Consider the following 23,142-nt stretch of genomic DNA (forward strand, 5'->3'; position numbering starts at 1 on the left):
AAGTTGGCTAAGATGAATGCTTAATTCATTTGAGATTTTAAAACAGTTTTTTCTTCAATATTATGTGCCCCTTGGTGTCTGCTTTAACTTCTCATTTATTTCTTAGTTACTACTTGACACTGTCCTAAATTGTCTTGACTGCTTGATGGTTTCCTCTGACAAGGGGGAGATATATTGTCGAAGGCTTTCATGGCTGGAATCACTAGGTTCTTGTGGGTTTTTTCGGGCTATAGGGCCATGTTCTAGAGGCATTTCTCCTGACGTTTCGCCTGCATGTATGGCAAGCATCCTCAAAGGTAGTGAGGTCTGTTGGAATTAGGACAATGGGTTTATATATCTGTGGAATGGCTAGGATGGGGCAAAGAGCTCTTCTCTACGGTAGACTCCTGCAGAGGTGAGAGGATCCCTCTTGTCCTTTGCTGAACGTAGCATTTGTTGGATTTTCTTGGTGGGTTTGTAGATTGTTTGTATGTTGTGTTTCCTCATCAGCTTCCCTATGCGGTCAAACCCACCAAGAAAATCCAACAAATGCTACGTTTGACCGCATAGGGAAGCTGATGAGGAAACACAACATACAAACAATCTACAAACCCACCAAGAAAATCCAACAAATGCTACGCTCAGCAAAGGACAAGAGGTATCCTCTCACCTCTGCAGGAGTCTACCGTGTACCATGCAGCTGTGGACAAGTCTACATAGGGACCACCAAACGCAGCGCCCAAACACGAATCAAGGAACATGAAAGGCACTGCAGACTACTTCAACCAGAGAAGTCAGCCATAGCAGAGCACCTGATGAACCAGCTTGGACACAGCATATTATTTGAGAACACAGAAATGCTGGACCACACCAACAACCACCATGTCAGACTACACAGAGAAGCCATTGAAATCCACAAGCATGTGGACAATTTCAACAGAAAGGAAGAGACCATGAAAATGAACAAAATCTGGCTACCAGTATTAAAAAACTCTAAAATTACAACAGCAAAACAGCAGAGAGGAAACAACCAGGCACATCTTAACACCTCTCAACAAAAGATTTTCCCAGGCTCAGCCAGGCCTTCAAATGCTAATGAAGGTGGTCAGTTGAAACATTCACACCTAGCTCCAGCAGAGAAGAGCTCTTTGCCCCACCCCAGCCATTCCACAGATATATAAACCCATTGTCCTAATTCCAACAGACCTCACTACCTCTGAGGATGCTTGCCATAGATGCAGGCGAAACATCAGGAGAAATGCCTCTAGAACATGGCCCTATAGCCCGAAAAAACCCACAAGAACCTAAGGGGAGATAGTTTTTTTATCGGAATTAAAACTGTTGTAAGAGATATTCTTTTCTACAAGTCAAACGTTAACAGCCAAAACTTTTATTTTCTGAATCTAGTTTGTGTTGCTCGCACTTCTGTCTATCCTACAAATGAAATTTTATTCTTTAAGGCAGTAAACAATTGACCAAAGTTGCATTTATCCATGCAATTCTGAAGTACGTGTATGACTCGGGGGGGGGGGGGGGTGATGCTCATCTCTATTTCTAAGAGCTGGGGTTGTCCATAGACATCTCCAAAGTCATGTGGCCAGCGTGACTGCATGGAACGCCATTACCTTCTCACAGAAGTGGTACTTATTGATCTCACATTTGCATGTTTTCGAACTGCTAGGTTAGCAGAAGCTGGGCCTAACAGTGGGAGCTCACCCCACTCAGCGGATTCTAACTGCCAACCTTTTGGTCAGCAAGTTCAGCAGCTCAGCATTTGAACCTGTTGCGCTACCAGGGGGCCCTGTACAGAACTACAAATATTTAAACATAATGCCAGATTTCTGTCAATTGTTCCTTGACTTTATGAAGCCTTTTCTTGTAGTAATGTTTTTTCCCTCAGAAAAGTGTTACTAACACCTAAATTATTGGAATCTTCTTTCTGAGACAGTAAGGGTCATGACCAAAGACACTTTTAAAAACATATTGCTGGAGAATGACTCACACTCATGGCAATTTTGCTCTGTTGACTTCAAATTCTTTTTGACCTTTTGGAAGTACATAATATATAAGATATATCACATGAAGTATAGAGTCAATTCCCTCAGTAATTATCAAAATTCTAGGAGAATGATGTTTAGCCTAAAATGTTGTATAAATTCACGTTTTTAGTTGATTAGATTTCTTCTGAGGCCAAACTGGATCTCAGCAGAAAGCATGTGAATAAAGAGAAAAATGAACAAAAAATTATGTCTGGTTTGTGTTCAGCATGAAAAATGTAAATACAGGGAACATTTAGAAGGAACATTAAAGACAAAAGGTTATTTACATCTCAGTGCTCCATCTGTGTACAGCCACTATATTTCAGATACAAACTGTTTGCATATTACATGAATATCAAAACAAAGAGTTTCATTTCCCCTTAACAACTAACAAATTAAGCTCCCACAGACACCTGCTCTGTTCAACAGATGCATATACATTTAGAAAATATATGTTGATTAATCACATTGGCACCAAAATTAATGGAACTGTTCGAAGGAAGACATAGCTGTTGCTATTTTGATGCCATGTTTCCTATCAGTAATCCAGGGTACTTTGTGTGTTGCATGCATGCATACATACAGGAAGAGACAGAGAGAGATTGAGAAATGGAGAAATAGTGATTATCCTGTCTTCTTTGGCTGGATCTATACTGCCCTGTATCCCAGGAAATGCTTCCAGATTATCTGGCAGTGTAGACTCATATAATCCAGTTCAAATCAGATAATATGGTATCAGATCCTGGGATATAGGGTGGTGTAGATCCAGCCTTACGCTTCATGTAGGTATGGAAGCTCAGTCTTGGTCCAACACACTTAAGGAATGCAGCTTAATCAGTGAAGAAAAATGATGCAGAGACAAAATTTTAAATATGAATTTCATGAACTGTCAAACTTAATTAGTTTTTAGGACAGCATTTTAGGAATGCTTAGGTGCACTTGTGTTGGATTTCAGTCAAGAGAAGTAGCATACTAAGACTGTTTGTGCCCTTTCATCTTCTTCTTAGATTGGCATATTGTCAGGGTTGCACTGCAAAAAAGTCTTATAATGAAAAATAAAGGAAAAAGTCATATTACAAAAAAGTATATGCATCTGACTTCAAGATGCATTTGTGGGAGAACAATTTTGAGAAAGAAAAGTATAGAGGGGCAGTCTACAAATGGACTTCTGCCAAATTTTATGTTTCTGGTGCTGAGCTTGGGAAAAAGAGCTAGTGAACTTGAAGTCTAGGATGTTCTGAAAATTCAGTCAAAATAACTTACCTTTTCTAGACTCTGTGCTACTTTTGTTTTTAATTTCTTCCTTGTAAAAATAACTTGTCTTAGACTTTAAATGGCCCAGTGGGGCAAAAACTATTGCAAAATTGCTTCCCCCACTCTCTGAGTAGTATTTAGAGGCAATTTGTTAAATTGTCATGTTTTTTTTCTTCTTCACTGTATGGTGGTCACAAAATGCCACCTTTACTGAGTAAGCACACTTTTGAGCTTCAAAATTGCCGAATAGTATAGTATCATACATTGTCCTTAATGAGATTTGTGAATTATTCCCACCACCGATGAAAAAAGTGTAGATGAAAGATTCACACAAGAAAAAAAATCCGAACACAGTTCACTTTGGAAAAATTTTCCTAAGAAAATTTACTTGCCTAGATTTCAGATTGTCCAACAAGATCTAGATGGCCGTACCTGTTTAACACCCTTGATTATATATTTTTCTCCTTCCTGGTTTTTCAACCTATTGAGTTTTATTGTGAGGTATCATCAAACTTCCTGCTCCAGTTATATCATAGCGGAAAACCTCCAATTTAGATTGCTGTAGTCAATAGAAGTTATTCATAGCAACCTACTATTGTGAGTAAAATAAAGAGAGCTGCATACTTCATTTATTTGTAATGATGTCAGAATTACTGAGAGTTTTGATTTATTGTTCACAAACACCATGTTTGTGCAAAATGTCCAGTTGCTCCTGCTTAACTCTTCTACTAATACAAGTGGCTAAGGGCCCTTCCATACAGCCATATAACCCAGAGTATCAAGGCAGAAAATCCCACAATATCTGCTATGAACTGGGTTGTCTGAGTCTACACTGCCATATATTCCAGTTCAAAGCAGATAATGTGGGGTTTTCTTCAGCTGTGTGGAAGGGGCCTAAGTTAACCAAGAACTAACCAGCAGAAAAGCCAGACTCCTGAATTGTTCCTCTTACAAATCAAAGTCTGATGCCAGTTTATTGTTTCTAGTTGGTTAGTGAAATGACAAACCAGAATCCGACTTCCTCATTAGTTTCTTGTTCGTTTAGCTGCTCCTGCTGCTGAGAACAGGAAGGGGATATTCTGGCGGTGTGTTCAAGTATCCTGCAGATGAATGGAGATACAGTGTTTTCAGGAATGTTAACCTATCTTTACATCTGAACACAGCCTCTTTCAAACTCATATATGTGCTTCACGGGGAAAGTAAAAGCACTTGGAAGCTTGTGATATTACACCTAGCTTCCTTGTGATGGATGAAATGAAAAATTCGGTGAAGTGCAAGTTGTAGCAAATGAAACGTGAACAAAACATAATTTTCGAGGAGCAATTTGACAACAGTCCTTTTCTGTTTTTTTCCTTTATAAGTACCTTTTATACCATTTCTCTTGTGAAGGCTATTCAGTAGTAGAGACCTTTTTTAATCGAACACTCCACAAATTATTATCTCTTGACTCCCAGCTGACATCCTGCTAGAGACTAAATCTGCTAAGCCAACTGGACCTGTGCCCACTCTCTTGTCAAGGGTTCTTATTTATTTATTTTTCCTTTCACAGGAAGAAGAAGAAAAAATGAAGCTGGGCAAGGTGGAATTCTGCCATTTTTTACAGATAATAGCTCTTTTTCTCTGTCTATCTGGGATGAGTCAAACCGAACTCTCAAGTTCAAGATCAAAACCCTATTTCCAATCTGGGAGATCACGAACCAAGCGCAGTTGGGTATGGAATCAGTTCTTTGTACTGGAGGAATACATGGGAACCGATCCTCTCTATGTGGGAAAGGTAGGAAACCTGGTCATACTTTGTACAGCATTGCTGTATTATGTTATGTAAACTTTTAAGATAATGTGATTGTGAATTGCCTGTGATTTAAAAAATCTGTTATAAAATATTTATTTCAGTTCAGCACCCATTGCACTTCTAAGTGTGCCGATTTGAAGGTCAATTCTATTTCTTTCAACATACTTGGTCCTTCTGGTGCACATGTCTCCTGTAGGATAGCTGCAGCCACTTTGATGTTTGTCTTCAAATTTATTGAGATGTGTGAAAATGCAGTAGCGGGGAAATACCTTAACCTCCAGATGTGGTTGAACTACATTCTCCAGGTTTAACATACTCAATACTGAAGGTTAATTGGAAGTTGCAGTCCTGCAACTTCCGGAGGCGCACATATTCTGCATTCTCAGTCAAGTAAAGGGGGGCCAAGGCGGTTATGTGTGCCAAGTTTGGTCTTGATCAGTCATTGGATTAGGGTCGCAGTGGTCTCTGGGAGAGCAGGTACTTCAAGTCCCATCATCCATGGTCTGCCCTCCTCCAAACTGCAGTGGGATGTAGTGTGAGTCATGGGGGCTCTGTGTGCCAAGTTTGGTCTTTTATCGGTATTTGTTGGGGACCACAGTGGTCTGTGCGAATCGAAGGTTTGGAAAGTACTACAAATCCCATCATCCATTGTCCTTCCTCCCCTAAACCTCACCAGGACATAAAGGGGGGTTATGTGTGCCGAGTTTGGTCTTGAGCAGTCTTTAGATGGAGATCTCAGCAGTCTTGAGTGAAAGTCCCATCATCCATGGTCTGCCCTCCTCCAAACTTCAGTAGGATGTAGAGTGGATCATGGGGGCTCTGTGTGCCAATTTTGGTATTTATCAGTGTTTGTTGGGGGCCACAGTGGTCTGTGGGAACTGAAGGGTTTTTAAGTACTACAAATCCCATAATCCGTGGTCCACCTACTCCAATCCACACCAGGACATAAACTGGGTCAAGGGGGTTATGTGTGCCAAGTTTGGTCCAGGTTTGTTGCTTGTGGAGATCACAGTTGCCCGTGAAAGTGGCAGCCAATCAGAAAGCTGCCACATACACTGCCGCATACATACAGACATTCACTTTTATTATATACTAGCTTGGGGACCCGGCGCTGCCCGGGTAATTTGAGAAAGGCATTGTGTGCCAAGTGCTCTCAGGAAGTTATTGAAGGTACTGCGAGTCCCAGGGTCCATGGTCCTCCAAAAACCACCAGGATGTAGAATGAGTCATGGGGGCTCTATGTGCCAAGTTTGGTCTTGATCAGTCATTGGATGAGTGTCACAGCAGTCTTGGGAAGCAAGTGGAGGTACTTCAAGTCCCATCATCCATGGTCCATCCTCCAGTGGGATCATGGGGGCTCTGTGTGCCAAGTTTGGTCTTGATCAGTCATTGAATGAGGATTGCAGAGGTCTCGGGAAGTGAGTGGATGTACTGCAAGTCCCATCATCCATGGCCCACCCTCCTTCAAACTGCAGAAGAATGTAGAGTGGGTCATGGGGCTCTGTGTGTCAAGTTTGGTCTTTATCGGTATTTGTTGGGGGCCACAGTGGTCTGTGGGAACGGAAGGGTTTTTAAGTACTACAAATCCCATAATCCGTGGTCCACCTACTCCAATCCACACCAGGACATAAACTGGGTCATGGGGGTTATGTGTGCCAAGTTTGGTCCAGGTTTGTTGCTCGTGGAGATCACAGTTGCCCGTGAAAGTGGCAGCCAATCAGAAAGCTGCCACATACACTGCCGCATACATACAGACATTCACTTTTATTATATACTAGCTTGGGGACCCGGCGCTGCCCGGGTAATTTGAGAAAGGCATTGTGTGCCAAGTGCTCTCAGGAAGTTATTGAAGGTACTGCGAGTCCCAGGGTCCATGGTCCTCCAAAAACCACCAGGATGTAGAATGAGTCATGGGGGCTCTATGTGCCAAGTTTGGTCTTGATCAGTCATTGGATGAGTGTCACAGCAGTCTTGGGAAGCAAGTGGAGGTACTTCAAGTCCCATCATCCATGGTCCATCCTCCAGTGGGATCATGGGGGCTCTGTGTGCCAAGTTTGGTCTTGATCAGTCATTGAATGAGGATTGCAGAGGTCTCGGGAAGTGAGTGGATGTACTGCAAGTCCCATCATCCATGGCCCACCCTCCTTCAAACTGCAGAAGAATGTAGAGTGGGTCATGGGGCTCTGTGTGTCAAGTTTGGTCTTTATCGGTATTTGTTGGGGGCCACAGTGGTCTGTGGGAACGGAAGGGTTTTTAAGTACTACAAATCCCATAATCCGTGGTCCACCTACTCCAATCCACACCAGGACATAAACTGGGTCATGGGGGTTATGTGTGCCAAGTTTGGTCCAGGTTTGTTGCTCGTGGAGATCACAGTTGCCCGTGAAAGTGGCAGCCAATCAGAAAGCTGCCACATACACTGCCGCATACATACAGACATTCACTTTTATTATATACTAGCTTGGGGACCCGGCGCTGCCCGGGTAATTTGAGAAAGGCATTGTGTGCCAAGTGCTCTCAGGAAGTTATTGAAGGTACTGCGAGTCCCAGGGTCCATGGTCCTCCAAAAACCACCAGGATGTAGAATGAGTCATGGGGGCTCTATGTGCCAAGTTTGGTCTTGATCAGTCATTGGATGAGTGTCACAGCAGTCTTGGGAAGCAAGTGGAGGTACTTCAAGTCCCATCATCCATGGTCCATCCTCCAGTGGGATCATGGGGGCTCTGTGTGCCAAGTTTGGTCTTGATCAGTCATTGAATGAGGATTGCAGAGGTCTCGGGAAGTGAGTGGATGTACTGCAAGTCCCATCATCCATGGCCCACCCTCCTTCAAACTGCAGAAGAATGTAGAGTGGGTCATGGGGCTCTGTGTGTCAAGTTTGGTCTTTATCGGTATTTGTTGGGGGCCACAGTGGTCTGTGGGAACGGAAGGGTTTTTAAGTACTACAAATCCCATAATCCGTGGTCCACCTACTCCAATCCACACCAGGACATACACTGGGTCATGGGGGTTATGTGTGCCAAGTTTGGTCCAGGTTTGTTGCTCGTGGAGATCACAGTTTTCCGTGAAAGTGGCAGCCAATCAGAAAGCTGCCACATACACTGCCGCATACATACAGACATTCACTTTTATTATATACTAGCTTGGGGACCCGGCGCTGCCCGGGTAATTTGAGAAAGGCATTGTGTGCCAAGTGCTCTCAGGAAGTTATTGAAGGTACTGCGAGTCCCAGGGTCCATGGTCCTCCAAAAACCACCAGGATGTAGAGTGAGTCATGGGGGCTCTATGTGCCAAGTTTGGTCTTGATCAGTCATTGGATGAGTGTCACAGCAGTCTTGGGAAGCAAGTGGAGGTACTTCAAGTCCCATCATCCATGGTCCATCCTCCAGTGGGATCATGGGGGCTCTGTGTGCCAAGTTTGGTCTTGATCAGTCATTGAATGAGGATTGCAGAGGTCTCGGGAAGTGAGTGGATGTACTGCAAGTCCCATCATCCATGGCCCACCCTCCTTCAAACTGCAGAAGAATGTAGAGTGGGTCATGGGGCTCTGTGTGTCAAGTTTGGTCTCTATCGGTATTTGTTGGGGGCCACAGTGGTCTGTGGGAACCGATGGGTTTTAAAGTATTAGAAATCCCATCATCCTTTCTCTGTCCTCCCCCAAACCTCACCAGGACGTAAAGGGAGTAATGGGGGTTATGTGTGGCAAATTTGGTCCAGGACCGTCACCCGTGCTCGTATTTGGTATTTATCAATCTTTGTTGGGGGCCACAGTGGTCTGTAGGAACTGAAGGGGTTTTAAGTACTACAAATCCCATAATCCATGGCCCACCTACCCCAATCCACACCAGGACATAAACTGGGTCATGGGGGTTATGTGTGCCAAATTTGGTCCAGGTTCGTTGCTCGTGGAGATCACAGTTGCCTGTGAAAGTGGCAGCCAATCAGAAAGCTGCCACATACACCCTCCTCCCTCCACATACAAACATTAACTTTTATCATATACATAGACTAGCTTGGGGACCTGGCGCTGCCTGGGTTATTAGAGAAAGTGGGTAATGGCGGTTCTGTATGCCAAGTTTGGTCTTTATTGGTCATTAGATGACAGTCACAGGATGTAGAGTGGATCATGGGGGCTCTGTGTGCCAAGTTTGGTCTTTATTGGTCTTTGTTGGGGCCGCAGTGGTCTGTGGGATCTGAAGTGTTGGAAAGTACTACAAATCCCATCACCCATTGTCCACCGTCCCCCCCAAACCTCACCAGGACGTAAAGGGTGTCATGGGGGTTATGTGTGCCAAGTTTGGTCTTAATCAGTCATTGGATGAGGGTCACAGTGGTTTCAGTAAGTGAGTGAAGGTACTGCAAGTCCCATCATCCATTGTCCACCCTCCTCTAAACTGCAGCAGGATGTAGATGGGGTCATGGGGGCTCTGTGTGCCAATTTGGTCTTGATCAGTCATTAATGAGGGTCGCAGTGGTTTCAGTAAGTGAGTAAAGGTACTGCAAGTCCCATCATCCATGGTCCACCCCCCCCCCCCCTTAGAACTGCATCAGGATGTAGAGTGGGCCATGGGTACTCTGTGTGCCAAGTTTGGGCCTGGTCTGTGATTTGTAGGGGCTACAATGTTCTGTGGGAAGTGAATCAGGTGAAAGTACTACAAATCCCATCATTCATGGCCCATCCTGCCCTAAACCGCACCAGGTTTAAAGTGGGCAATTGGGCCTCTGTGTGCCAAGTTTGGTCCTGATTCATCATTGGTGTGGGCCACAGTGCTCTAAGGAAGTGAGTTAAACTACTGCAAGTCCCGTCATCCATGATCCATCCTCGCTCAAACTGTACCAGAATGTAGAGGGGGTCTTGTGGGGGGGGGGTCTGTGCCAGGTTTGGTCTTGTTCTGTCATTGTTGGGGGCCACAAGGTGTTTTGGACTTCAACTCCAACCATTCCTGACAGCTTCAGGCCCCTTTCCTATTCCCTCTGCTACCTCGGAATGTTAAGGTTGGCCAGTCAGAGATCATATGCAAATTATACCACAGTGACAGTCAATCAGAATCTTAGAATGTTGAGGGTGGCCAATCAGATACCATATGCAAATTGTACCACAGTGGCAGCCAATCAGAACGCTGCCACATACACCTCCCTCCCGTCCTTCCTCCGCATACAAACACTGACCTTTATTATATACATAGATAGACTAGCTTGGGGACCCAGCGGTGCCCGGGTTATTTGAGAAAGGCATTGAGTCCCAAGGTTGGTCTTTATCAGTTATTTATGTGGCTCGCAGTGATCTCAGAAAGATAGAGCAGGCACTGCGAGTCCCATCATCTGTGGTCCATCCATCTCCAAACTGCACCAGGATGTAGAGTGGGTCCATCTGCCTCCAAACTGCATCAGGATGTAGAGTGGGTCATGAGGGCTCTCTGTGTCAAGTTTGGTCTTAATCAGTCATTGGATGGGGGTCGCAGCAATCTCGGGAAGTGAGTGGAGGTACTTTAAGTCCCATCATCCATGTTTCGCCCTCCAAACTGCAGTAGGATGAAGAGTGGGTCATGGGGGCGCTGTGTGCAGTTTGGTTCTTGTTGGTCTTTGTTGGGGGCCACAGTGGTCTGTGTGAACCAAAGAGTTTGAAAGTACTATACATCCCATCATCCTTTGTCCGTCCTCCTCCAAACCTCACCAGGACATAAAGGGGGTCATGGGGATTATGTGTGCCAAGTTTGGTCCAGATCCCGTCACCCGTGCTGGTTACAGTGGTCTGTGAAAGTGGGAGCCAATCAGAAAGCTGCCACATACACCTCCACATACAAACATACATACATACATACAAACATTCACTTTTATTATGGATATAGATATAGATTAACATGTTTAGATTTCTCCCCCAGAAAGTGAATAACTGAATTGTTCTTAAGTACAGCCAGTATGTATAGCTGTTTAGACAGAATAGCTGAATTATTGTGAGGATCAGAATTCTAGTCTTTTAATTATTTTCTCATGGTTGTATTATTTATTTCAGTTTTATAGTATTCTTCTTTTATTGAAAATTGGTTTAGGATTTTTTACAATGGAAAGTGCCATAAAAGAAAAATACCGGCCAGCATCCTACAACAGGGTCGTGTAGCATAAATCTGAGTTATTAAGTAATAGTTCTGTGTAAACCATGTGTTTAATTGCACAATTTCGCGACTAAACCAAGCATCCAATGCACATAGACCATCACATGTAATGATATCGTGTACACAGATATTCTTCTAAAATCTAGAACAGAATATTCTTCATCGAGCAAAAATCGCCATCCTAGAGATACTTAAAGGATTCCTTTTAATTCATGTTCTCCCATTCCATGTAATTGTCTTAATTGGTTCACTGTGTTTGCATGAACCGAAGACATGGTACATTGTTTGACCATCAGAGAATGTTGCCACAGATTCATTACAGCATTGGTTGTTCATTCAATCCTGGTACCTAAAAGAAAATAGAGATAGTTGTGGGCACATTGAAATAGGAACCAGCTTTTGGTTTGAAACACTTAATTGCTGAGTTCATTTGTGTGATCTTATGCACACACACGGACAATATTTTAAGAAGTGATAAGTGTCTTGGAAGCAGACTAGCTGCAAATATTTGTTATGGTGAAAATGTGTTTCTGAAATAGGTAGAAGGTGGATTGTGAGGATTCCTTTGAGGATTTTCCTGGTGAGGTTAAAAAAGGAGATACCTCGATAATTTCCACAATCTGTTCTTTCTCCCAGCATTCTTGAAGTATGCTGGGATCTTCTCAGTCAGTCACCCACACTTTTTCAATGGGCTTTTGGAGTTGTGTTGTGTTGTTCATATCTGCAAAGTGTTAGATTTCTTGAGCTGTTTTTGTCCACCAGATGTTATTAAGTTCTTTGGTCCTCCTTTGCAGTAGTGTAGATCTTTTTCTTAGGAGCACAAATGATATCTCTGCCATTTTTGGAAGGTTTTCCTTCTCTTATCGATTATATGTTGGATTTCGTTATCATTCTCACCAAACTAGTCTTGATGTTCCTTAGTTTGGTGTTCAGTGGTTTGTTCACAGGCTGGAATGATAGAGGTTTTCAGTTTATTGAAATATTCTTCAACATTTTCAGGGTGTTCCATGGGTAGATTAAGGGTTTGGGTGGTTTTATCTTTCTTCCTTGGAGTTTACATTTGGGAGCAATCTTGATGACCATTGTGAATGAAATTAATCAGTGGACTGTCCAGAAATCATCGCACTTGTCATGGCTCTTGTGAGAAGTACATTACAGCGGTCTCTGACATGTATTATTATATAGCCTAAGACAGTGGTTTCCAACCTTCGATTCTCTAGTTGTTTTGGACTTTAACTGAAGTCCAAAAGATCTGGAGGACCAAGGGTTGGAAACCATTGGTGTACAACGTGCCAATACATTGGTCTGGAATGCTTCTATGATCCCTTAAACTTATTTTTCTGGCAGAAGAGTGTGTTGGTTATGACAAGGTTGTGTTCCACACATTTGGTGAGAAGTAGGATGCCATTTGAGTTGCTGTTTCCAACCCTATCTTTCCGTAAAGTTGCTGGTCACAGGTTGAAATCTTACCCAACTCTTGCATTAAAATCACCCAGGAGGAGGATTTTAGGTATTTCAGATAGGATGGTGTCCAGCTGACAGTAGAATTTTTCTTTGATGTCTTTGTTAGCATAAGTATGGGTACTTATTATAGTTACTTGCTGGTTTTTGGCAAGATTAATTTGAAGGGTTGAGAGTTATGCAGATGGGTGATTCAGAGAGATGCTTCAACATGTCATTTCTGATAGCAAAGCTGAGTTTGTGTATTTGCCATTCTTGATCAGGCAGTCCCTTTTCAGAATAAGGTATAGCCTTTTTCTTGCTTCAGCTCTCCGGGTGTCTTGGAGTGCTGACATATCAGTGTTAAAGCAGCTCAGCTTCCTTGCAATAACGAGAGTCAGGGAGTTTGTTGTCTGTCTTGTCCAACAGTGTCAGTTCATTTGTCTTTTTGACTGCAAGTACGTGGTCCCTCTAGATGTGGTAGTCCAGTCAGGGATAAGTAAGAGAGGCAAGAATGTTTAGGGAACTTTTTCTAGCCCCCCCCCCCCTCCATATGGGGTGATCACAATGGATCCTAAATAGGGCAGAATCATGGATACAGCTACCGGACTGCTGAACCACCTAAGACCTTGAGTTAGAACAACTGAATGCATATCCATTGCCCATGTGTCGGTCTGTGGCTACAGATTTCCAGATTTCACAGTCCCGCCCCCGTCACTACTTGCTGATCACCGTGGTACTTTTGTTGGTTTTCTTTTTCTTGGAAGACACCTCTGCATGAATTTGTTTTATGTGTGAAGATCAGTTCATAGAAGTCAACACACAGACTTCACAGAAAGACGTTATGTTGCAATGGTATGGTTAACATGATGACTGGTGGCCTCTCATATTTTGCAGCCTTCTGCCTTCATAGCCATTGTAACATGTGCTGTGTTATCATTTGCTTGCTGTGCATTGAAGTATTTGGATTATTCTTTATGTGGCTCCTCTCTATGATCCTGCTGCCAAGGGGGGCCCCTCTAGGAGTACATGACTTCAGTGACTTTGCTCATTGTTCACTGGAGCACACAAGCCTCCACACCATGACAACATGATAATCCAGTGAGAGGGATTTAATAATATTAGCAGACATCATTCATATTTAATATTTGTAGTATATTATATTTTAATAATATAAGTAGAGATTCATATTCTTTCCTAAAAGTACACCTGAATATTTTTAGGGACAGCATTTCCCAAGGAAACCTTTCAGAAAGATCTGTTGGATCTTTGAAGTAGACATTTAGAAGCTTCTTCCTATTCCCTAGACTGTTGTGTGACATATTTTAGCACCGAACAGAATGTAAAGCAAATGCTTTACATTCTGCTCTGAATCTGCAGTCTAATACACAGATGACATTGTCCAAAGTTACACTGAAACTGATATGAATGAATTAGACACTTACTCAGGGCTTGTTTATGCAAACTAAAAAATTGTTCTCTTCACATACAGCAAATGTTCTTGACAATTCACTTGTTATTTGACTCTTTGGGTTTTAATCTGGTTCAAAAAAAGCTTGCCTTTTACACCTCTGTTTTATAGAAGATCTGAATTTAATCCTTTTTGATGGCATCTCTTTAGTGTAGAGTTAGGAGTTAGTGATTGCAAAAACTGGAATATGGGATATGATCATTTCCACAGGAAGTAGTTCTTTTGTGGGTTAAATTTTAATTCTTAACAAAAGAAGCTTCATGTAGGCAGATATTTGCATATGAACATATCAAAGTTATCACATCACTGCTTTACAGAAAATGCATGTATTCATATCCATGATGGGGAAAAAAGTGAGCTGTGTGGCCAAACATACAGTAATGTTGCAAAAGATTGGAAATGCAACCCCACCCCCCAAACAGCAAGATGAGTTCACCAATTAGACTTGTGGCAAGTTAATGGTGATTTCACAAGATGTGTGCGATGTTATACTGCCATTATTTCAGTACATAAGCACTCTCGCTATATTCTAGAGGGGGTCTGCGGCTAGTCATGCGTGATGGACGTTATACCAAAAACACTGGTTGTTCTTGGGAGTTGGGGTGGAAAGCTGGCATTTACTGGAGATGCATGGATTGGCTGGAATCCTGAACAGAAGGATTTCACATTGCATCTTTGATTGCAAGTCATGCTGGTAACTTTCAGAATGTTGGAGTAAATACATCTTGATTCAAGTACCAATGTGGTGTATACGTTCTTTATTTTTACTGTTTAATAAAGCAGTGATTGTGATGAGAGTGTATGCCTTTAAGTTACATATTGATAACCCCATGAATTTCATTGGCTTTTCTTAGGCAAAGAATATTCAGAAATGGCTTTATCTGAAATACAGTCTGCGGCACCTGGTATTTGTTGAGAGTGTCCCATCCAAATACTAATCAGGGCTGATCCCACTTAGCTTCTAAGATCATACTTGATCGAATGCCTTTAGGATATACAGGAATACAATTTTATGTAGTTATGTTCATCCTAGCACAAGAAATTCAAATATGCTTATCATAATGTAACCCATGTAGCAACTATTTTATCCTCTTTCCTTTTGAACACCTTTTCCTCCCAAGATACCCAATGACTGTCAGAACCCACATCAAGACTGAAGTTCAGATATTCATTTCCCCCCTGCCCCTTCCATCTTTCACAGCTCTAAAGTGCTTTCAGGTCTGTGACAATGCAGCATGCTCTAGGCCATTATGTTCCCGGTAAGGCTTATGGTGTGTCCTTTCACTGTGATTGTACATCCTGTCCCTGCTTGCTTTTTTGTTGCAACTATGTTCTGTAATTCTTTAGTGACAGACTTACTAAAGTCAGCAGGAAAGAAATGTAAGGAGTATGAAGATAAAGCTTAGGATAAAAGCTTTACCGTATTTTGCTCTGTGTCTTCTATCATCTGTTTGCCAATTGTATATTATCTATCTACTTACCTACCTATGTATCTGTCTGTCTGTCTGTCTGTCTGTCTCTCTCTCTATTATATTGTGGGAACTAAAAAGTCTGACCTTGACATTTATTTATGTTTCATATACATCTTATAAATATAACTTGAAGGTATTTTTGTACCATCAAAAATCAAAGGTGAAATTTTTTCAGCTATCCATGTGGACAATTTTGGATCATTCTGGATTTCAGAATTCTGGATAAGGGATACTCTATCTATAGTTGCATTTTGTGAGTTGTCTCTGTACAAGGTAAATATCCACTTTCAGCCAGGATCTATCCCTCCCACCCTCTTTGAATGGATATACAGGCAGTCCCTGAGTTTCAAACATCTGACTCACAAATGACGCGTAGAAATCTACCCCTAGGAAGGGAAAATAACTCCTGGCAGAGTTATCATGGGAAAAAGGTATCTCCACTGAAGCTTTATCACCAATTCTTGTTTCCACAACAAGCCAAAATGTTCAAAATCAAATTGTCACATGGACAGAAAGTGAAGTGAAATTTGTGCATTTGTGTCTGCAGTATCTTGCTTTTTAGAAACTCCCATACCTCATTAACTCCCTTCTCTTTTAGCATTCCTGTACATGAGATCACACTCAGTGTTTCCTGAAGTCAAGTCTCCTAAAATCTATAATGCATGTCTGACTTCTCTTAATTTCAACTTTTCTCTGTAGCATAAACTCCAGGCACACATAATCACTCCCTCCTAAGGATCCCACCACTTTTACTCAATTTATCAGGTCTTCAGTGTTGATTAGGATCAGGCTCATAATAGCCGATCCCCTTGCTACTTCTTCCATCTTCTGGACAATAAAATTATCTACAAGGCAAATGAGGAATTTGTTGGACTTTGTACTCTTGGCAGAGTTTGTCTTGCAACAAATAACAGAATAGCTGAAATATCTCATTACAAAACAGAAGGATACCATGATCGATGGTATTGAAAGTGTCTGAGAGATCTAAGAGAACCAGAAATGATACATTTCCCCTATCTAGCTCTCTACGTAGATCATCCACCAAGGCAACCAATGCCATCTTAGTAGTGTAGCCAGGCCTGAAACCAGACTGGTTTCATTCAGGAACCCCTGGAGTTGCGAGGCCACCACGTGCTCCAGAACCTTGCCCAAAAAGGAAAGAATTCACACTGGCCTAAAATTGTTCATTACTGAGTGATCAAGAGATGGCTTTTTAAGAATAGGCCTTACTCTTTAAGGCTAGCTGGCATTATGTCTTGGGCCGATGAGGCATTAACCACCATTCTGACACACTCTCCCAGTCCCCTTTTGGCAAGTTATATCAGCCACGAAGGGCAAGGGTCTAGGATACATGTGGCAACCTTCACTCTCCCAAGAATCCTGTACACATCCTCAGATGGCACTAATGGAAAGGGATCCATTAACTGGACAAGCAGGTGCCCAGATTACATCCAGTGTTAGTGTATTGAAATTGGTGTCCAAATCAGAGCAGATTCAAGTGACTTTATCTGCAAAGTGCAGTGCTAATTCCTCACAATGCACCGTTGAGTGGTCAGAGATTGTTCCATGTGGGGATGGATGTAAAAGACCCCTGATCATTTGGAACAGCTTGAAAGGGCAGTTCATTGTGGATACAATGTTAGCATATATATAAGATTTTTCTGCTGCTTCCATTGCCGCAGATTAGGCTCTTAAATAAGCTGTATCTCATGCTCGATCTCACTTGCTATGGGTCTGGTAAAACAACACACCAGCCTCCGTCTCTCTCACTTCATTGCCACCAGGTACTTGTTATACCAAGGTCTGGCTCTAGGAGATTAGATGGGGTGTTCGGAAATGATTGTGTCAACTGCCCTGGTCATTTTTCCATTCCAGAGGTCAACCAGGGCTTCGACAGTACCGCCTATCTCCGTGGCAGGACAATCCTCAAGAGCTGTCAGGAACTTGTTGGGTTCAATAAGCCTCCTGGGGCGGGACATCTTCCTGCACACCGTCATCTTCCTCCCATCCCATAGAAAAATCAAGGTCCAACATGTGTCCAACTGCATGGGTGGGGCCAGATAGTTGTTGGGACAGGCCCAGGGTTGTCATAGCTGCCATAAAGTCGTGAACCACTCCTGTCAGGGCTAACTTGGCATGGATGTTGAAATCCCCCAGCACAATAAGCATTGGGATTGCAGCGCTAGGCCTGAGACCACCCTGGTCAGCTCAGGTAGGGAGACTGTAGTGCAGCGGGGTGGGCTGTATACTAGCAGAATCCCGATTCTGTCCGGGCAACCCACCAACAGATAGACACATTTGAACCTGGACAATTGTGGGATAGGGCACCTGATCATGGAATCCCTATAGACTACTGCTACCCCCCTCCCTGCACTCTGAGCCTTGCTGTATGGAGAACCCTGGAGGACAGAGCCCAGAGAGATTTACTAGTTCTCTGTAATACAAGCCAGGTTGGCATGTTCATCCAGAATCAAATCTTGGATGGCAGTTGTTTTGCTATTAACCAATCTGGCATTGAGCAGCAGCATGAGGGGCCTGTCACTTCGATTACCCAGGCTACATGTAAGAGGAGACTATCTGGGGTCAACAGGCACTGGCACTTGCCTGATCATCCTGGGATGCTGGTATTGCCCTAGTCTCCTCCATCTGGATCTCTTCCCTCCCCACCCTACATTGATGGGAGCCCCCCAGCCCTCCCTTCCTTTTCCTCCCAAATCCCTCTCTCTTCAAATCCCTCCCTCTTCAAAGTGCACAGTGACAGCCAATATTAGATATCACAGCCCCCCTCCCCCCTTGCTTATCCCATCCTTCTTGTCTCCCGGTTTTTAGTTCTCATGCAAATGAGTTGTTGATTCAGATACCTAGTTAAAGTGCATTAGCGCAATTCACAAAGCGCAATCTAGTACAAAAATATATGTAATCTCTATGTCAAGCAAGGACCATAAAGTAGAATGAGGGACACATGAACAGTGGAATGGTGGACTTAAGGATAATGTTAGTAAATCTAGCCACAGGTCAATTGGCATGTCAGCTTGGTGCCAAGTGGTACTGATGTGGTCTTTGCTACAACAACCCCCTCCCCTTGTTCAACTCACCCCTCTTGTCCCCTGATTTTAACTCTCAAGTAGCAATGTTGTTAATGATTCATAGATCTAATTAATGTGCACTAGCGCAATTCCCAAAGAACAATCTAGTATACTATATGCAATACCTGTACATCGATTGAGGTACTAAAACAAGAGGGGAAGCACACAAACGGGGAAGGTGGACTTAAAATCAATGTGAGTAAATCTAGCCACAACCCAGTCGGTATATCAGCTTGGTGCCAGGTGGTACTGGTGTGGTATTCACTAAAAATCCCCCCTCCCCTCTTACAGCCCACCCCTCTTCTTCTCTGATTTTAACCTCACACAATGAAGTTGTTAATAATTTGTAGATCTAATTAAAGTGAATCGGTGCAATTCACAAAGTACAGACTAGTGCAATGTGTACAGTGTCCGTGCATCAGCTGAGGGACAAAACAAAAGGGAAAGCTCACAAACATGGGGAAGATGGACTTAAAAGCAATGTTGGTAAGTCTAGACAACAAAGTGCCACATTTGTTGTCTAGCTGCCTCAGTCTGAAGCTAGCTTCGAAGTGCATTAAATGGTCAGTGTAGGCTATGACAAATTTGCTCAGAACAAATCTTTCCAAATAAAACTTGGAAAGTTTGCCTTAGGGTTGCCATAAGGGAAGTGAAGGCACACTGTAACAAGGCATAGAACAACAACAAATTTTTGTTAGCAAAGAGGTAATCTAATCTCCATCTGATAAGGAAACTTTTATTCCTACAGCTTCAAGCCTAGTGGGAATGGGCTGGCACCATTAGGAGGGTTTGCTCTCTAACTATGTAGGAATAGTAGAAAAGAACCCACTTATGTGCCCAAAAAGTCTTAATTTTCGGAGGTTTCTTTAAATGAGGTGTGCTTGCATATGAGAGTGTTCAGAATTACATTACAGTCTTACAGCACAATATAGTTTGGATCTTTATCACTTTAGAATGGCATGTCCTCTGGAATGCCCTGTTTTTATACCCGTAAGATTTCCATGGGTTTGTACTTTCTTCTTTTGGATCTGACATTTCGGCACGAAAATAAATGGAGCTCTACACTGTTGTAATATTTCGTCTCCATCCCAGGAAGGTCGGGGTTGATTATCTATGTATTTTGCCTGACTATTTTCATTGGGGATAAAATATGTATTAGTTAAAGTTCTTTAACATAGGTGTTGAATTAAACTCTGATAAAAGCATGATAAACAAAAGTATTAACCTCCTGACCCTAATTATTCATAGATTTGTCTCTTCATTTTTTTCCATATTAAACCAGGACAGATTTGCCTTCCTTGTATTCCAATTATACTATTGAAGACCATGGTGTATTTCTGTATCAAATCAGGTGCCATTGCTAGAAACATAGTAATGGAGAATAGATTTTTTTTTTCTCAGATGGAAAACATCTGTTTACTTAGAAGGGCTCAGTACCCTCCGCCCTCTGGGGAGAAGGAATAGCAACATTGGCACTTGTTTAATATACCAGCTTTTTTTTTTTTTTTTGGTACATATATCTCTGGGATGAGGGATGGAGATACTTGGAATTCCTGGGGGGGGGGGGGGAATACCTGAAAAGAAAACAGATGATTTAATTCTAAGGGGAATACTAATTGAATTTTTAGCAAAATAATATGGCTTCAGTTTAGGGATGTGCATTCAGAGTAGATGTGACTATATATGTGGAGCTCTCTAGTTTGATCTGTAGTTTATCCTGGAAGTGAAGCAGCTGGATGAATCCAGTGGTGATCTTATAACAGATTCTTCACTCAAGATATTTATATCTGGATGTGAGCATCTGCAGTTTTCATTTATAAGTGGTGGCATATTAATGACCTGTTCATCATTGTTACCATCAACACTACTTCAGGTGAGATAACTGGGGAAAAAAGTTTCACTGATGGTATTCTGCCCACGGCTAAGGAACTATGTGGAGTATGCTAGTGAATGAAGAGTTAAGGACCATGTGATTCTTGAGGCAAGGTTAAATTAATTTGAAATTGATTAGAGCAACTAGTGCAATGCCACTTTACTATATATTCATGCATCACGAGTACCTGGTTGCACATTTTGTTGCTATTGTTTTCAAGTCATTCTGGATAAGGAGTTTTCTTGGAAGAAGTTGTTTAGAGCAGGTTTTGGCTTTACCTTTCCATAAGGCTGAGAGAATGTGACTTTCCCAAGGTCACTCAGCAGGTTTCTATGGCCAAACAGGCATTTAATCAGTTATTGAATACTACATTACCCTGTCTCAAATTACTAGTAGCAACCCTGAAATAATTAACATTTAAGAAAAAGAAATAGCAATCACTATTTTCTGATCATCATGGGTGATTACTCATGGACTACCATGATTCCCTTTCAGAGGTAGAGTCTTCTTAGTGGATCCATAAATGGCTGTTAAGACTTATTTTGGATTCACATAATCTTTCACTTTGAGGACAGATTTCTAGGCAGAAAGTTGTCAAAGCAAGGGTTTGCTTGATACCCCCATCCTTTTGGCACATTTATCCCTTTCACCCAGTATTTCTGCCTCTTCAAAGCCCATAGCCAACAGCTGAACTCCTGTTAAAGCACTCGAGTGCTTCCCAACTTTATGACCATCTTTTTTGTTGTCCACTGACATTACATTTTTTTGTGCTTAAGTTTGGAATAGAGTAATTGCTTTGGGAGATGGTGATCGGACATTCTGGCAATTTGGTCTGTCCAGCTAAGCTAATGTCGTATAATTTTTGATACACTTCCTTTAATATGCTGCTGTCCAAGATACTTGTGTTCAGAAGGATAATTATTATGGTTCATAAAACTGTTAACTGATAGATAGGTGTTTTTTTTTTTTTTTTTTACTAAGGATTGTGCTCAATCTGCCTCCATTGACTTGGTAGTTCCCCTGGTTTTTCTTCTTAATCCACTCTGTATACATATCTGTGATAAGAATGCATGCTTGAAGCCACATGCAATTAACAGTTCCAGTTAAATCACTACACATTATTAAAAGTCTACCCGAATCAGTTTCTAAACATCTGATAAAAATGACTTGCTGATGGAAGAAGAGCAAGTACAAGCCCATTCTGGCCTCTTTGCAGAAGGAATTTTGAAGTCTCAAAACAGTCCATTGAAAAGGTCCTCTCCCTTATTCTCACTAACCAAACCTGAGCAGGTGACGGGATTGAAAGAAGAACCTTTTTAGATTATCTTCAAAATCTAAGGGGCTGAAGGATTATTATTATTATTATCATCATTATTATTATTATTAATTTTATCCCACTTTTCTCTCATGGGTGGGATTCAAAGTGGCGTACGATAGTTAAAAACAGAAATTACATATCATGTAAATTCAAACAAAAACATTATCAACCAAATACACAAATTGCATACTACATAAACCACATATAACAAAATAAAAAATTGCAACATATACCATTAAAAAATTCCCTGAACCTCTGGTCACTGAGGTTATCCATAAAACAAATTGTACTAAGATCCTTAAAACATATTTCCATTGGGCCATGTAACAACATTGCCAAGTCCGAAATAGCATTTGGAGATGGTTATTACCAGTAGCTATCAGGTAATAAGGCCTGGTTTCACAAAAAAAGTTTTAATTTGTGAATGAAAGGCCAACAAGGAAGGGGCCAATCACACCTCTCTAGGAAGGGAGTTCCAAAGCCATGGGGCTACCACCGAGAAGGCTCTCTCTCATTTCTACCAATCACATTTGTGACAGTGATGGGATCGAGAGATCGATCCATGACAATGGGATTGTAGACAGATCCCACACACCATCACCTTCCCCTCATCCCATAGAAAAAACCAGGTCCAATGTCTGCCCAGCTGCACGAATGGGGCCAGATACTTGTTGAGATGGCAGCCAGATACTTTTTGAGATAGTTGTCATGGCAGCCCTAAAGTCCTGATCCACTTTTGACAGGGCAGACTCAGCGTGGATGTTGAAATCCCCATTCTGCCCCAGCAACCCACCCACAGATAGACACATTCGGACCTGGGTGATTGTGGGATGGGGTACCTGGTCAGGGAGATTGAATCCCTATAGACCCCACTGCCTGCTGCTGTACGGAGAACCCTGGAGGAAAGAGCCAGGAGAGATGTACTCCCCCGACCTCATCCAACCACGTCGCCATAAAACAGTTCAGGTCGGCATTTTCATCCAGGATCAAGTCCTGGATGGCGGATATTTTGACATTAACCGACTTGGCATTGAGCAGCAGCAGATTAATCCCAAAGGGCCTACCTCTTTGACTACCCAGACAGCATATGGGAGAGGGCTGCCTAGAGGGAATAGACACATATCTGAGCACTCTAGGACGTTGATGTTATAATCTTCTCCATCTGGATCTTCTACCATGCACTTGTGAAGAGGGAGGAACTTGGGAGGAACTTGGGAGGAAGAGAGGGAGGGTGGGGAAGTTCCAGGAGGCCCCTCCCCCCTGCCTCCTGGAACTCCCCCACCCTCCCCCTCTTCCTCTCAAGTT

The 23,142-nt window shown here is 42.4% G+C and overlaps 1 protein-coding gene across 1 annotated transcript in view; it reads left to right on the top strand.

Moving 5' to 3' along the window:
* The window catches only part of CDH7 (cadherin 7), a 147,175-nt gene that overhangs the window by 12,536 nt on the left and 111,497 nt on the right, over positions 1 to 23,142 (top strand). The window contains exon 2 of the mRNA XM_060775002.2: positions 4,822 to 5,046. Within this exon, the coding sequence (XP_060630985.1) occupies positions 4,837 to 5,046 (210 nt within the window). The 5' untranslated portion in view covers positions 4,822 to 4,836. The remainder of the gene's footprint in view (positions 1 to 4,821; positions 5,047 to 23,142) is intronic.

Source organism: Anolis sagrei, chromosome 4 (genome assembly GCF_037176765.1).
Source record: "Anolis sagrei isolate rAnoSag1 chromosome 4, rAnoSag1.mat, whole genome shotgun sequence".
Lineage (NCBI taxonomy): Eukaryota > Metazoa > Chordata > Lepidosauria > Squamata > Dactyloidae > Anolis > Anolis sagrei.